At 48.9% G+C, this 14,760-nt stretch overlaps 1 protein-coding gene across 1 annotated transcript; it reads right to left on the reverse strand.

Annotated features, from left to right (window-relative positions):
* Positions 1-9,094: 9,094 nt before the first annotated feature.
* LOC144136506 (uncharacterized) lies at positions 9,095-12,565 on the reverse strand. The gene is made up of 3 exons (XM_077668881.1): positions 12,484-12,565; positions 10,134-10,362; positions 9,095-9,354 (listed from the first exon to the last, which is right to left on the reverse strand). The coding sequence occupies exons 1-3, from the start codon at positions 12,558-12,560 to the stop codon at positions 9,172-9,174; spliced, it is 489 nt and encodes a 162-aa protein (XP_077525007.1). The 5' UTR covers positions 12,561-12,565; the 3' UTR covers positions 9,095-9,171.
* Between the last annotated feature and the right edge of the window lie 2,195 nt (positions 12,566-14,760).

The raw sequence follows: 14,760 nt of genomic DNA on the forward strand, positions 1-14,760 counted from the left end.
ATATTTGTCCAAGTCTCGACTTCATGGAGGAATTTCAACAAAAGGGCAGTACCAGCGGATACAAAGTGCGTACAAAAGATTTAAAAGAGACCCCCCTTTTGTTAGAATTTCAAGATCCACCAAATGGCCCAGCAGCAAGCTCACTGCACAAAATTTCATTTAGGGGTCTGGTTTTGTAAGCAACAGTATCTGATTTACAGATTGGAAAACACTCTCACGGGCCCCGAGATCAATTGCGCCCCGGGCTGGCCAACCTTCTTTTGGGTTGAGTTTTTTTCCAACAGCTGGAGGAAGACGACTTCGTCGAAAAACGCTGCGAGTGGAAGAAGAGGTAAACGAATAACAGGCCAGGGCGTTCTCCGGCCGCCATTTGTTGTCTGACGAAGGCATCGGAGTGAGCTGTTTCGCGAAAGGCCTCCTGTCGAGCATTCTACCGCGCCTAGGGTTCCAGATCCAGTGCAGCAACGCATTGTGAGTCCCGTGACAATTGTGGATGTTATTATGAGGGCGTCATGTTCGTAGATGCGGTGCCGTACTCGCGCGGCATCACCTCCTCGAGCCTCTATGCTTAGCTCCGCTCCCTTTTGTTCGGCTGTAGCCCATTACGACAGCTGTAATAGCTTTGTAGGAGCCATTTGTAGGAGCAGTTTTAGGAGGTACAACGGCAGCCAGGTAACGCGTTACGCTTAACACGTTTGGTGGACACCACTGGTCGGTACATCACAGCGTGATGGAGGTGTCTACTTACCTAATGAGCCAGTTATGCGCATTCCTTTCCTCAAAGCCAACCAAGGACTTAAACTTTGAATAAGGTAACGCCGGGAATTGGACTATTTCCCTCGAGCAAGCGGGCCCTGGTGTCCATAAAGTGTGCCGGGAACGCGATCGAACCGAATACCACAAGCGGAAGATTGCCGTGGAGACAAAAAAGAGCCAGTGAAAGGTCAAAATAGGCCAGCCACTTCAGAGCTCCCGGCCACTGCAGTCGGATAGAACTCAACTTAAGTCTGCAGTGAAGCTCCGCCCATATTCAGGACCATCGCACAGAATTCTTACACGAAAAAAAGTAGTCCGTTGTTAGAACTTCTCTTGTCACCTAAACAGGAAGCTAATCAGGAGAAAAAAGTTATAAGCTCTATAGTTTTGACACCTGGCTTGTTGTCCAACATTAAAAAGCTTATTTCGTGTACTTTCATGAATGGCTACGGAGTAATACATTACCCCGCGGACCATCGCCCAGTGGTAACAACAGCTGTTTTTTTTTTAAGTTGTATCCTACAATAATGTCAATTAGGTTCCGTAGATCAATGTGCTACGCTGAGAAGCTTAATAACTTTTTGCGACCATCCTTCACCGCACCATCCTATTAGAGCAGGAAGAGCGCAGGCTTCATTCTGTAAGTGTACGCAAACATTTCCGAGGAGAGCCAGTGGAGTTTGGTTACCGCGCCCGCTGGATTTAGCAAAGAAAAACTCGAACGATGGAAATGGCGCTAAAAACAACGCGGAGAATGGACGAGGAGAAGGGTAAAGTCTCTCCTGTCCTCGTTCTTCTTGGTGTCGTTTTTACACATGCTTTAGTCGTTCATGTATAACTGGCGTCTCTGTCCAGGTTATCACAAAAAGCACGCAAAAAAGAAAAGGTGCCAGGCCGAAATTTTAAATGGAAAGTGCACCTCAGATGCTGATAGATGCTGAATGTTACGCTTGAAGGAGTGCAAGGGAAGAAACGCTGCCTATTAGCTCTAATTGGTCACAAACGTTACTTCACCGGCAATTCAAATCGAAAGCGGTGAAGTCAATCTGCGCACCTAGGTATCTATCGATCGCAAGATGTCGCTAATCGTATGGTCACCTAATTCGCATCTGAGACGCACATAGCATCGTTTTTTTATAGCGACAGTTGCTATGGGCCTCGTCACCCGGTTTCACAGCGGAGTGCTATAGTGCCAGTAAGTATGTTGTTGACAGGTTCGGGTGATCACGGTAGTGCTGGCTTTCTCACATCTGTCACAAGGGTAGGCCAGCCGAAGAAACGTACGACGGGGAGGTAAACGAAAACAGCTTTACGCACAATTTACATCTGCATCTTTCACGAGTTCGGATCGGGGGGCCGACAGCGTTGCTGCTTCTCGAGATGGGTCTTACACGGTGATCTGCGAGGAGCCGATCGATGCACCAGCAGCTCTGCAACTGCAGCGGCACCCATCGGTAGGGTGACTCAAAAGTGAAGATGCACTGAATCCTTCGGCTTCACGGCGGTTAGCGGCAGCACCGGGCGGGCACGTCCAGGCGTGTCGCTGACGCTCGTAGGCAGCGAGTTTAGTTGGCGCAGTGCCGATTACCACGGAGGATGGCTTAAGCAGGCGGAGGGAACACACGTTGTAAATGTTCTGCCACGAGGCGCGACGAAAGGAGCACATGGGGCGCGTAACCTTGCCTCTTCAAGGAACCCCTTCGGCAACTGAATTAGACGCCACGGTGAAACCGCACCCTGTGGACGCAAAAGCTTTGCTTCAAGCACGAGAGACTGCGAGGACGTAGCTCATCGTACAGCCCGGGTCGGAAGGGAGTGGGTGTGCATGTCAATGATAGGAGACTGGGGATTTGGCCGAGAGGAACCGTCCTGCAGGGGCAGCTTCACATGAGCGGCATTACAGAGCGCACAAATATGCCTGGGTTGAAATGGAGCATCAACGCACGAAACGCTTGGGACGAACGCGCTGCGCGGCAATACACAGCACACCCCAGAATGACGTACTACTCGTCGCAGACATCAAGGCAAAAATGACCTTGCCGCGAACATTCAGCGCTATTAGCAGAGGTATGGCTGAAATTCGCGTTACAGGTGGTCATCGTCCGGACAGTTTTTTTTCGAATTCGCAAGATAACATCTCTAATGGAACACCGCGTTTACTGTCTCTCGCGCTATTGATTGCCACAACCTTGAGACGCTAAAGTGAAATCCCAAGTAGATGCATGCAGGGTATGGTTGACGCAGCACTCATTCTGGAGTCGCTCTTGGCAAGAGTGTTCGTCACGGTCGTTATACGCCGCCGTCTGGCGCAACGTCGCATGTACCATGCACGTATACTGTTGCTTCCAGAAATTTTGTGTTGCTGGACATTTTCCGCAAGCGCCAGGATTCACATATCAGATGGGGTTCTCTGTTATCACCTAAGACTCCGATTTTACAAGATTCCGCTGCTTCATGGTGCCGCTAGTCTCTCTAAATAAAACAGTGAACAACGAATAATGAATGTTCGTATGTGTCTATCAGGACCTAGCAGGAATATCGCACCTGCCTGGCAAGACCGCCGAGCGCTAATCATGGCAAAGATGTCGGTCAGCGTGCATCAACATCTGTTTAAGAACTGCGAATTTCAATGTACTGCGGCATTAGCGAAAGCCATATCGAAATATAGATGGATTGCGCAGATTTAGGAAGGTTCAACGATCGCTCTGGGTGGGCGCAGCGGGTTTCTACGTGGTGCGAACCGCGGCCAAGAAAGCGGTCGTGGTTTGGCGCACGTACGATGAGCTTTCGTTGATTCATGCCCTGCGACATAGCGTCGTGACATTACACGGCTTCTCCTTTTCGCTGTTCTGGTTGCGTTAATCAAGATGTGTCTAACTATCGTAGTTCACAACGTTTAATTTTGGGACAGACAATTCTCACTGGCAGCTATAAATTCCTTACGAAGCCATGATGACCCCATTTCATGCCCTTTACGTTCAAGCGTCCGCCTGCCGTGCTGGCGTGCAGAGCGGACCATTCCCTCCTGGCGGATACTTGACATGACGCCACAGCCAGACTGCTATCCAGGCGGGACTTCTCGTCAGACGCCTTCGGGTTGGAGACGTGATGAAGCTGCGGGCCAGGAGAGCCGAGACAAGATTATTCTCCGGTTGTGAAGGCAATGCCACAACCGTCAGATACCCAGTGGAGCACAGCCCATCTTACGAGGTCTGTGACCGGAGCCATCTGCAATTTTGCACCAAATTGCTGGTAAGTACATGTAGGTCCAAAAAAAATGGGAGCATATTAGTATTAGCTGTCACCGGTTCGCCGACAGATGAAAAAAAAGCGGCTTTCAAATGTTTTATTGGTGTGCTGAATTATGAAAATAACCGGATATCTTCAAGAACTGCCACTTTTCGTTCTCGATACTATGTCGTATACGTATATAAACCACCGTGCTCAATACAAAACGAAGCATATAGACCTCGATTAACCAGTAATAGCTTTGACAACTGAACCCTGCCGACAAGCAAACCCTGCCAACTCTTGCGGCATCGATGCATAAGCATGGCGTGCATCCTTACCGCATGAAGGCCGGCTACTTCAGCGATAACGAATATACCTACTCCATATTGCTTTAAATATTTAATGAAAAAACGTTTAACTTTTTAGACGGAAAGAGGCAACACACAAAGCATGCAAAAAGGACGCAGCATATAAATAAACCTGTGCACGCCCAGTATTTTGGTATCATACGTTATTGACATCTTCGCGCGACTTTCAATTTTTTCGTCTCTTTACTTTGGCAGCATCTCCTCCAGGGCGACGCCTTCTTTCATGCGAACATCATGACCTTGGCGATAACATCACTTTCCGACCTACACGCAAGGATTACCCGACTGTCAGGATTTTACCTGAACATGTTCTGCCATATGGAGGAGGCTGGTCCGCAGCCGGTTCTGTGGCGGAGAATGGCTTCTAAGGTTGAGGTTTGAACTAGGCCAGTGGACAGGCTCCCATGAGCTGGTTCCTTGGGCATTCATTGTTGCTACCCATCCAGTCTTCGCCTAGGGGCTTTGCGTAGTCCTCCTGTCACTGAGTAACCGCCTGCATGGTTGCGCCGGGCAGCGATGTCGTTGCCGTCTAAACTTGGTGCGGTTAGAACACCAAGCTGTCACCGACGACACCTACCGGACGATCCCGTTCATTGGGCTTTAAAGTACAGCAGCGCAAGTGCTTGCTCACATTCATTTTGCGAGCATAATATTCTTGTTTTGTCTGTACTCGATTCTTTGATGTCTTTTAATACTTATACCACTTGAATTTTTATAAGTCTGATTAAAAAAAATTATGCACCTGTGTGTGTGTTGATTTATGCGCTGATGTATGGCGCCTTACCGTAATCTTGCTGCTTGAAAGATGCGGCTGTTTAAGGCATGACGTTAGGAATAGGGCACAAAGCAGGACGATCCACACATGCGCTGAAGCGCAACACCCATCCATTCTTGCACCATGCTCTCGCACCGGTTAGACCTCATTGAAGCTTGATTGGTCTTTGAGGGCACCTTGAGGTAATGTTCTTTTGAATTCATTCCCTTGTGTGGATAGTTGTTTGGAAATTGTATTTGAAACCCCGATGCGACTCGTGGGTAGAGTGAAGAGCCTATACGATTTCAGAACACTTACAACGCGGTAGCTGTCAGTGCGAACTCTCAGCGCATGAAGCGAATAAGAACTCAGACAAGCACGCTCTATCACGCGGCCGGGCTTCGCAAGCCGAGGCTCTCGAAGTAATTCCCCTTGGGCAACAGAATGCGGTCCCAAGAGTAGACAGAATGTGATCCCAAGGCCGGCCTTGCATAATTACTGATGTGACGTTCGCTGCACATTCGGTGTTTTTGTTCTGCAGATTTTTTGGCTTGTTTTGTTGGAAAAGGGAATAAGAAAATACGATACCGGCGTTTTACCGCAAGTACTCGAGGGAGGAGTCATTATGTTGCCGTTGTTCTTTTTACGAGAATTTTGTTCTATATCCCGCCTTACACTTTCTCAGTTTATTAATTGTTGCTTATAAAATTAAGGGCGCAACAAAAGCCTCACCCGAAGAGTACACCTTAATCGCTCTATGAAAAAGTGTTGGAGGAGGAAATTAAAGTGCAGAGAAAGTCGCTGTTTTGGAGGACTGCAAATTTATTTTGAGGTGATTTTTATCCGTGCATCGACATCAACAAAACGGTCATATTTCGCAGTTCACCTCCATCAAATTAGGCCACTGGGGCCGGGATTCAAACTTGCGACCTCATAATCAAGAACCGTATGCCATAACCAGTGTTAGATGTCACCATAAGTAACACTATATTACGGGTGTTATTTTCAATTTTTACATATAACGCTCCTATCATTGTTGTTGCCTTGTCACATTCGCAGAATCATCCATATGGTGTGGCTGTTTGACGCGTTTAACGTCTATCGAATGATCACGCGGTGATGTTTAATATTTCGCTGGCCTTCATTTGAATGCAGAAAAAAACAAAACATATTCTGATGCACATATCAAGCAAAAATTCAAGAATTAGGCGTTTCTAAAGCGGCCGCTCTAAAGTTTCCACTAGAGTCTTTGGCCTAACTGCAATACATAAAACGTTTATTATCTCAATCTAGTAATTGCTGGTCACTATCGAAACCAACCCAACGCAATCGACAATATCATGAAACACATGCAGTTCAGCAGAAAATCACTACCACGCTGCTAGCTGTAGGATCCAAAGTACACAAGCTGATCACCAGCTCTCTCCGATTATCTCGACGCAGTCCTGACAAACGACAAGAGGACCTCCGCAGAACGTTACCATGTGCACATTCTCGCAAGTAACATACCGAAAATGCACCATGTGCAGTACAGCAGCCGTGTCACATCCGAAATTTGCCTCTACGTTTTACGACTGCATAACGGTGCTCATGACTTCACGCTTTACTTGGTTATGGCACACTGTAGTGTCCCAGGGAACGAGAACATCCATCGCTTGACATGCGCATATCTACTTTCCGTGGTAGCCGGGGCCTCCTCACACACGACCACGACCCCCCGCCAAGCTCCTAAACAAGCCGACCCCATACGGGAGCAAGATATAAATCGCTCTCGCGATTACGCATATCTCGCGGACACAGCGAACTCTCTTCTTCTCTCTGATCTGCCGTGTCTGGAGCTGTCGCGCAAGCACACCGTCATGCTTCGAAAATCTAGACGCATACGCTGCTGACTGCATTCCTGCACCATCGCTTTCATCGTTTGGGGACACCCTCAGATATTCCGGCCTTAGGGCTACCTATCAAACCAGGGCCCACTCGAATAACACCTACTGTGGGACTGCCCCAGGCACACAGTTCCTCAGGAGCGCGCCCTCAACACGGTGTTGCTGGGACCACGGTTCATCTCCGTCCAGCTCTCATCCTGCCCGTAGGCCAACGTGTGCCTGGAATCCGCGAATAGCCTGTAACTCCCATTCCTGGTGTTCATCCTGGCGCCGGTGGGGTCGCCCATTGGCGACCAATTTTACGACGGTTGTCGTGCTGCTCCCTACGGCGGCACTGGCTTCATGAACTGCAGGCTATCTCCCACCCGCCTTAAATAGCCCCGTTCCCACCGCTGAAGCGGCTCTCGACGAACAAAAATGGAATAAACATGCTTTCAATCACAAAATCAATCAATCAACAGCCACACACTCCACATCCACGTCGATGCGTGCCGCTCTGGAGCATGCGGATGGACGCTTTGAGACGGTTTGGTATTGTGTGTGGGGGTTCGATGTCCGTGACTCAGCCTATGAGGAACGCCGTAGTGGAGGGCTTCGGATAATTTCGACCACCTGGGTGTCTTTAACGAACACTGACATCGCTCACTACACGGGTATCTAGCAGTTCATCTTGGTTGAAATGTGACCAAGCCAGCCGGGAGCGAACCCGCATCTTTCGGTTCAGTAGACGAGCAGAGAGTTCTGTTTCGCGCCAGCAACCATGTCGCGCAGCGGTTAACCAAGCAGGCCAGCTTTCATCTTCAGGGATATCATGTGTTTCTCGCATACGTTCTGGTCACTCCCCATCCGTTATAGTAGCGCACAACATTTGTCCCTGTTCTCTTGCCGCCGCGTTACTTGCTTTATTCTGATGATGAAGTTTTATGGCGCAAGGGCATGTGTGGCCAAACAGCGCCATGGTACAAGGTTTCTTATTGTACTCAATGTGGGGACCTATTTCTTAACCATTTCACCCTAAATAAGTCGAGCGCCAGGCCAGGGAATGCTTGTACTCATTGCATCACCGGTGGGTACCCGGCGGCGGTGATCGAACCCCGCACCTCCCGCATGCGAGGCGGACGCTCAATCGACTAGGCCACCGCTGGGGTTATTTGCTTTATTCCTCATCCTATTTGCTGTCTGCACTCCTCGGACAGCCCACGAACCACGCCTGATCTCGGTTTATCTGGCGAAAACTGAGCCAGCCGATAAAAATAAACTCCGGCCCGAACTCTGTTGGCCAAACGGAACGTATTAGAGGGCCTTGGATTGCGAAGCCCGGTTGCATGATGTAAAGCACTCTTCCGAGATTTTCTTTCCTTTGTGCATCGAGATTTCGCAAGGAAAGCTATCGCGTTGCAAGAGCTTTCACATCGTGTGCGATATCAGTGCATGATAAAGAATGTCAGGGGGTTGAAATTATTCTCGAGTCTTTCACTATGTCTCTTCACTCCGCCCACGAGCAGCTTCGGGGTATAAAATCCCTCGTTTTATACCACGATCCGCACAAGAGAATTCGAGAAATCGTTACCACCAGTTGTCTTACGACCATTAAAGTTTCAAATGGGAATAATCGGCGCGGCTGCATGGTGTTAGAATCGCATACAGGTGTTGTGCTTCAGCCGTGTGCTTGGGTCGCCCCGCCGTGTGTCCCGCTTAAATAGGCGGAATCCTAACGCCGTGCCTTAAAGGGCCACATTATTCAGGCAGCAGTGGTACGGCTAGACGCCGCACATCAGCACATCAATCAATACAACACATGCACATTGACAAAATATTTACTAAATGCACTTGTCATAGAAAAACAGGGGCACGAACATTAAAATACTTCAAAGGGCGAAGCACATACAAAAACAGGAAACTATGCATTAATAATAAAACATCAGCGCACGCGCTCGTGCTGCTGTACATGAACGCCCGACGCTCAGTGTTGGCCTTTAGGAGTCGTCGGTGACGCCGTCTCATCCTAGTCGCGCCGTGTTTCCGACGGTCACTATATCGCAGCCCGGAACAACCAGCGGGCTGCTCAGCGACAGGAGTGGACAAAGGCCATCGGCGAAGACTGCGTCGCAGCAACAGATGCCCAAGCAACGAGCTGATAGGAGCTTGTCGACAGCGCCCAGTTCAAACCTCCTCCTCAGAAGCCCGTCGCTGCCACAGAACAGGTCGCGGACGGGCCTCCATCGAGGCACAGCAAGCTCAGGGGGAATGCGAACATGCCAAACGTCGGTCGGGTGATCATTGCGGGCAGGTCGGAGACTGATGTTATCGCCCGGCTGATGATGTTCGCGGCGAGGAAGGCGTCGCCCAGGTACAAATGCTGCGAAATTAGGAAAAAAAAATGTCGCGACAAAGGCGTTGTTTAATGCATGGGGCAAAAATACCAGGCCGTGTACACCTTTCATTCTATACTATGAGCTCTTTACGTGTATAGTGTATTGTTCCTTGCAGTCGGAGTGGTTAAAAGTTTCCGAAGTAAAAACTGCAAAATTAAGAATTGTGTAGTACATTATGTCCGTAAACGTTTCAGTAGCAGTAATGGATAATGGTTGAGGATGGATTCGCCCCAGACTTATGCGAAAATGCCGGGTTCAGCAGAGTTCGCTTTTCGAAGCTGCTACTGGCTCAAAAGACGGCATTTGACAGAGGTCTGTCCGGTTGCAGAAAGGAATTTAACTGAGACATGAACGCCCACGAAAACACGACACTTTAGGACCAACTTCTTTTCTTCCTGAGGTATGACGGCGGTGGAGTTGCAGCTTGTTTTTTTTTATTTAAGCCGCCGTTTAGTCAGCGTATTATCTTATTTAAATTAACTACTACTGGTTTACACAGGGCTGAGAATGCTACGCGATCATACGCTTCTTTTAGCATAGACCGCGGCAATTTATATATGCATACAGCATGTTGTCGTGAGAGGAAATTAGAAGTTCTCGAGGCTATGCAATTATGTTCATATCTCATCACGCCGAAAAGAGATTCGAAATCCGAATTATTTACTCCTGTCAGAGAAGAAGGGAGAGCTAATTCTAATAGGTTCCACTAGGTTCCGCTTTTCTTTGACCCTGCATAAAATTGCAGATGGCTCCAGTCACACACCTTGTCAAAATGGCAGTGCTCCACTGGGTATCTGAAGGTGGTGGCATTGCGTTCCCGACCAGAAAATAGTCTTGTCTCGGTTCTCATGACCCACAGCTTCATCACGTCTCCAACCCGATGGCGTCCGACGAGTAGTCCCGCCCGGGCAGCAGACTGTGGCTCTGGACTCATGTCAGGTCTCCGCCAGGATGAACTGGTCCGCTCTGCTTTCCACCACGGCAGGAGGACGCTGGGACGCAAAGAGCATAATGCGGAGCCATCGTCGCTCCGTAAGGTATTTATGGGCATCAATAACAAGTATCGGTCCCAAAATATAACCTTTGTGAACTACTTCACCTTTGTCAACGCGATGGAGATGCCGTGTAATGCCGTGATACTGTGACGCATGAACAGAATCACGAAAACTCATAGCGCATGTGACAAATCGAAACAGCCCTCGTGGCTGCGGTTCGATCGCATGTGCCCGGGCGTCAAAAGTATAGAGCCCAAGGCATTCATTTCTAATCCAAATGTTGGGACGATTGATGGCACGAAGACATTTATCGTTCGAGTGATTACGGTCGCTGAGTATGCATGACCAGTGCCTCTGAAGGACGGGAGGGGGGGGGGGGGGGGAGCTGCTGCGCCCGCCCATAGCGGCCGTTGAAACTCTACGATCTGTCCCAGGCGTTCATTTACTGGCATGAGCTTTGAGTAGCAGCGCAGTGGATGGATATTCGCTGTTATTAAAGAGATGTTGACGCACACTCACCCTTACGCACGTATATAGCATGATTAGCGCTTGACGGTTTTGATAGACAGGAGAAACATTCCTGATAGGTCCTGTTAGGCAGGTATACGAAGACTCATTGTGCGTTGTTCGCTGTTTATTGCGGTGTCGACTTATTCCTGCGAAAAAGTACTTGCACCATGAAGAAAGATGTTCATATCGCCTCGGAACGTTCAGAGATAAAGGACCGCCCAATCGGTAAGTGCATGCTGGCGCTAACGAGAATGCCCAGCTTCACGAAGTCTCTTCAAGCAGCGGTGCACATGCTTGTTAGTTGCGACGTTGCGGCACAAATTGGAGTTTAACGACAGTGAGTGGTACTCTTACCAAGAGCGACTCAACAAAGTGTGCTATGTCAACCAATCCGTGCATACTTATCGTCGGCTTGGTATTTTGCATTATCGGCTGAATTATAACGGCAATAAGTAACGCAATTGATTATAGACGCCCCATTACAAAAGAGATGTTATTTTGCTTTAAAAAACAGCACGATTGCCACCTGTAACGCAAATTTCAGCGATAGCTTTGGCGATAGCGCTTAATTTTGACGACTAGGCTGTTTCGCCTAGATGTCTGTGGGGATTTGTATATCATCTCGGGACCTGCAGGATATTGCCGTGGAGCGCGTTCGAGAAGAGAGTTTCGTGCAATTACAGCGGACAGGCGGTCTTTCTTATCTTGCACCCCTTCAAGCGTTACATTCAGCATCTAACATGTTCTGTCCATTTGCGATTTCAGCCTTGCGCTTTTAATGTCTTGGTAATTCTTTTTTTGGTAACAGGATGTACTCAGGCGCTAGTTAGACATACTTGAACGACAGAAGTAGCTGCACAAACGACACCAAGAAGAAAGAGGACAGGACAGGATTTACTGCTCTCCTCGTATGTTCTTGGTATCTTTTTTGGCGCCATTTTAATCGTTCGTTTCTCTTGCTAACCCAATTGTACTAGCTTTCCTCGATGTTTGCGTACGCTTACTGAATAACGCCTTCGCTCTCTCCGCTCCAATAGCTTCGTGCACAAGTTACTACATTTAAGCATTAGCATTAGCATTAGCGGCCGAGAAGTCTGGAGTGGCAGACCCGTTTTGCAGGTGACTGCCGGTTGGGCCTCTCACACGTCTGTTTTACACACACCGCCTTCCCACGCTTGCAGACCGATTCGATCGTGTTCCGGGCACACTTCACGAACTCCAGGATCCGTTTGCCCGAAGCAAATAGTCTGAAGTCTCAGCGTTGTCTTACTCGGCGTGTAAGCCTTCTGATGTTTTTGTGGAAAAGGGCGGAAATGCGTATAACTGGTTCACGGGATCAGTGGACACCTCAGTGGCGCTGAGGTCCGCGGCCCTGGTGTCAACGTGACGCGTTACACGCCTGTTTTTTACCCCCTAAATTACATCTACTAAATGGCGTGCACAAAACTAATTCAGCTTTCGCTGTAATAATGCGCTATAGCGCAGTACGAGGAAGCGAAGCTAAGCTTAAAGACTCAAGACGATGATACCGCATGTGTACGCCACCGCATATCAGTGCCACGAGCCAGGCGCCCTCATAATAGCGTCGGTGGAAGTCATGCAACTCACCGTGCGTTCCTGCAGAGGATCTTGAACCCTAGGCACTGCAGCAGACTCGACAGGCGGCCCTCCGCGAAACAGCCCATATCCATGCGGCCGTGGAAAGAACAAACGGCCGCCGGAGCACGCGCTGGCCTGTCCTTCGTTTACCTCTTCTTCCGCTCGCCGCTTTTTTATTGCAAAGTCGTCTTCTTCCAGCCAACCCAACAAAACCCCATCCGATAGAAAAAGACGAGGAGGAGGAATAACTTTTAATTATTTTAAGAAGAGAACAGAGGTCCTCAAGGGTGGGCTCCTACTTGTACAAGAGTCCACGGACCTGGGCTTTGCGGTGCGGTGAGCTGTGTCCACTAGCCATGCTTGGCCAGCTGGTTCAACAGCTCGCAGAGCGGCCTCCCCTGAGGAGGGGGATGATAAAAGGTTTGCCAGACCGAAGCGCAGTTGATCATGGGGACCCGTGAGAGTCCTTTGTAATCCGCCGGTATTTTCGCCTACAAAACCTGACCACTATATGAAATCGAAGCTTCGACGAAAACTTGTCTGGTCGGGAACAATAGTATGAAAACGCGCAAAAAAAGATGCCGACTAGAAATTAAAAAAAAATGCGTTTCGGATCACGTACCTACGAGCGCCTTATTGACAATCTCTTGAGAAACGAATTGTTGATTTTTTTTTAGTTCTTGGTCGGCATCTAAGCACTGAGTATACATATAGGTTTATTTTCTGCGTCGATGCCACTAAACGCGCAGTAGTTGCGGCGATAGTTTTGTGCTAATATATACAGAGTGCTCCAGCGAACACTTATACAAATTCTGAATTCAGGTTTTAATTATAGAACGAATACTTTTCATGATCCACACACAGGCGCAGTGCACGTAAGTTGCTTAAAAATCACTCAAACTTTATAGTCTAGTAACGAGGATTAATTAATTAGCTTTGAAATTACCACGCGCTTATACTATAATGGTGCCGGCGAGGTCTTTCTTTCAGACCCGAACTTACATCCTGGTCTGCCTCTGAGAGAAAGAGACAGAGGAAGAAGGGTCTTCTTGTGCAGCAGCCCTGGAGGCATCCTCAGACCGGGTCCGGAAAACCAGAGTGGCCTGGCTGTTGAGGTGCTTGGTCCGCAAGGCCTCCACCCAAGACGATGGGGTGGGAGAGGGAATGCGAGAGAAGTAAATCGCAATGAAAATTAGTGCACTGTTTTAATATCAAAATGAAATTGAGGCCATGATGCGCGCTTGCAGCTCGCTGAAGGCGTTTTTTTTCTTCAAGTTTTCAAAATATGCAGGAAAACAATTAGAGGCATGAAACGAAAAAAGCACACGATCAATATACGCAGAGGCCATACATAATAGGCCGGTACGTCGTTTCATCATCAATAAGGGGCAACTGCATAAGTTTTCGAAGTCAAGAAGCTTAAAAGGGTCGAAGGTGTGACACTTGCAGGTAAAGCATGTACAGTCCTTTTCGGCTAGGATTTGCAATCGTGAAGTAATCCCCGACTGAAATCGAGACGGCCATCAAGCTTCTCCGCAACGCACAGCTCCAAGTTGGGACGCATCATGACTTCAACGAATGTACCAGTACATTTCCAACCCATAAACGCTTGCTTTGAAGAGAAAAAAAAATGGTTTTAAGCAAGGTAATAGACCCTGGTCTCACATATCTCGGTGGACACCCGATCCGCGTTTGATTGACAGCTATAGTGTGGCAGATATCCCGGATGGACGGAAGGACAACGATGAGCTATTAAAGGTTTTCGCCTTAAAAACAGCGCCGCTGAAGGCAAAGGCCTCCGGGTGTTTTTTGTTAGCATTCGACTAGGCACGGCAAGACGTGACACAAGCACTAGCACAGAAAACTAACACAAAAAATACAGACAACCAAAACACACTACTCGGGAACATTCAGCCTACTAGCGTTCGGCGTTCGGGCTCACGGTTCGGAGCTGATGAAGCGTTGCATGCGTCCAGTAGCCGGCGTCGAGGTGGCATTCGGAGTGCTCAGGATGGTGTCGCTGGCGGCGTCTTTGGCTTCGTCGTACAAGCTCCCGGTCCAAGTGCCCGTGGAGCTGATGTTGGTTTTGCTGGCGTTGAGGGCACCACCCCGATGGGTGGCAACAGCTCTGGAGGCACCCCTGGCCGTAGCAGGTGGTTGCGTCGTCCGTTGACTGCCCGGAAGGGGCTCAGGAACGGCAGGAAGTCCACAATGCGCCGCCACAGAACTCGAGATCACCGGAGCAGTAGCCGGCATTGCTCTCTTCCATCTGAGGTGTTCCTGACA

This window comes from Amblyomma americanum, chromosome 1, assembly GCF_052857255.1.
Source record: "Amblyomma americanum isolate KBUSLIRL-KWMA chromosome 1, ASM5285725v1, whole genome shotgun sequence".
In the NCBI taxonomy this organism is placed as follows: Eukaryota; Metazoa; Arthropoda; class Arachnida; order Ixodida; family Ixodidae; genus Amblyomma; species Amblyomma americanum.

Coding starts and splice junctions, on each gene's coding strand:
- LOC144136506 (XM_077668881.1), bottom strand. CDS start 12,560: ATGGGCTGTTTCGCGGAGGGCCGCCTGTCGAGTCTGCTGCAGTGCCTA. Junction 10,363..12,483: donor ATCCTCTGCAGGAACGCACG/GTGAGTTGCATG, acceptor TTTGCGTCCCAG/CGTCCTCCTGCCGTGGTGGA. Junction 9,355..10,133: donor AGCACTGCCATTTTGACAAG/GTGTGTGACTGG, acceptor CTAATTTCGCAG/CATTTGTACCTGGGCGACGC.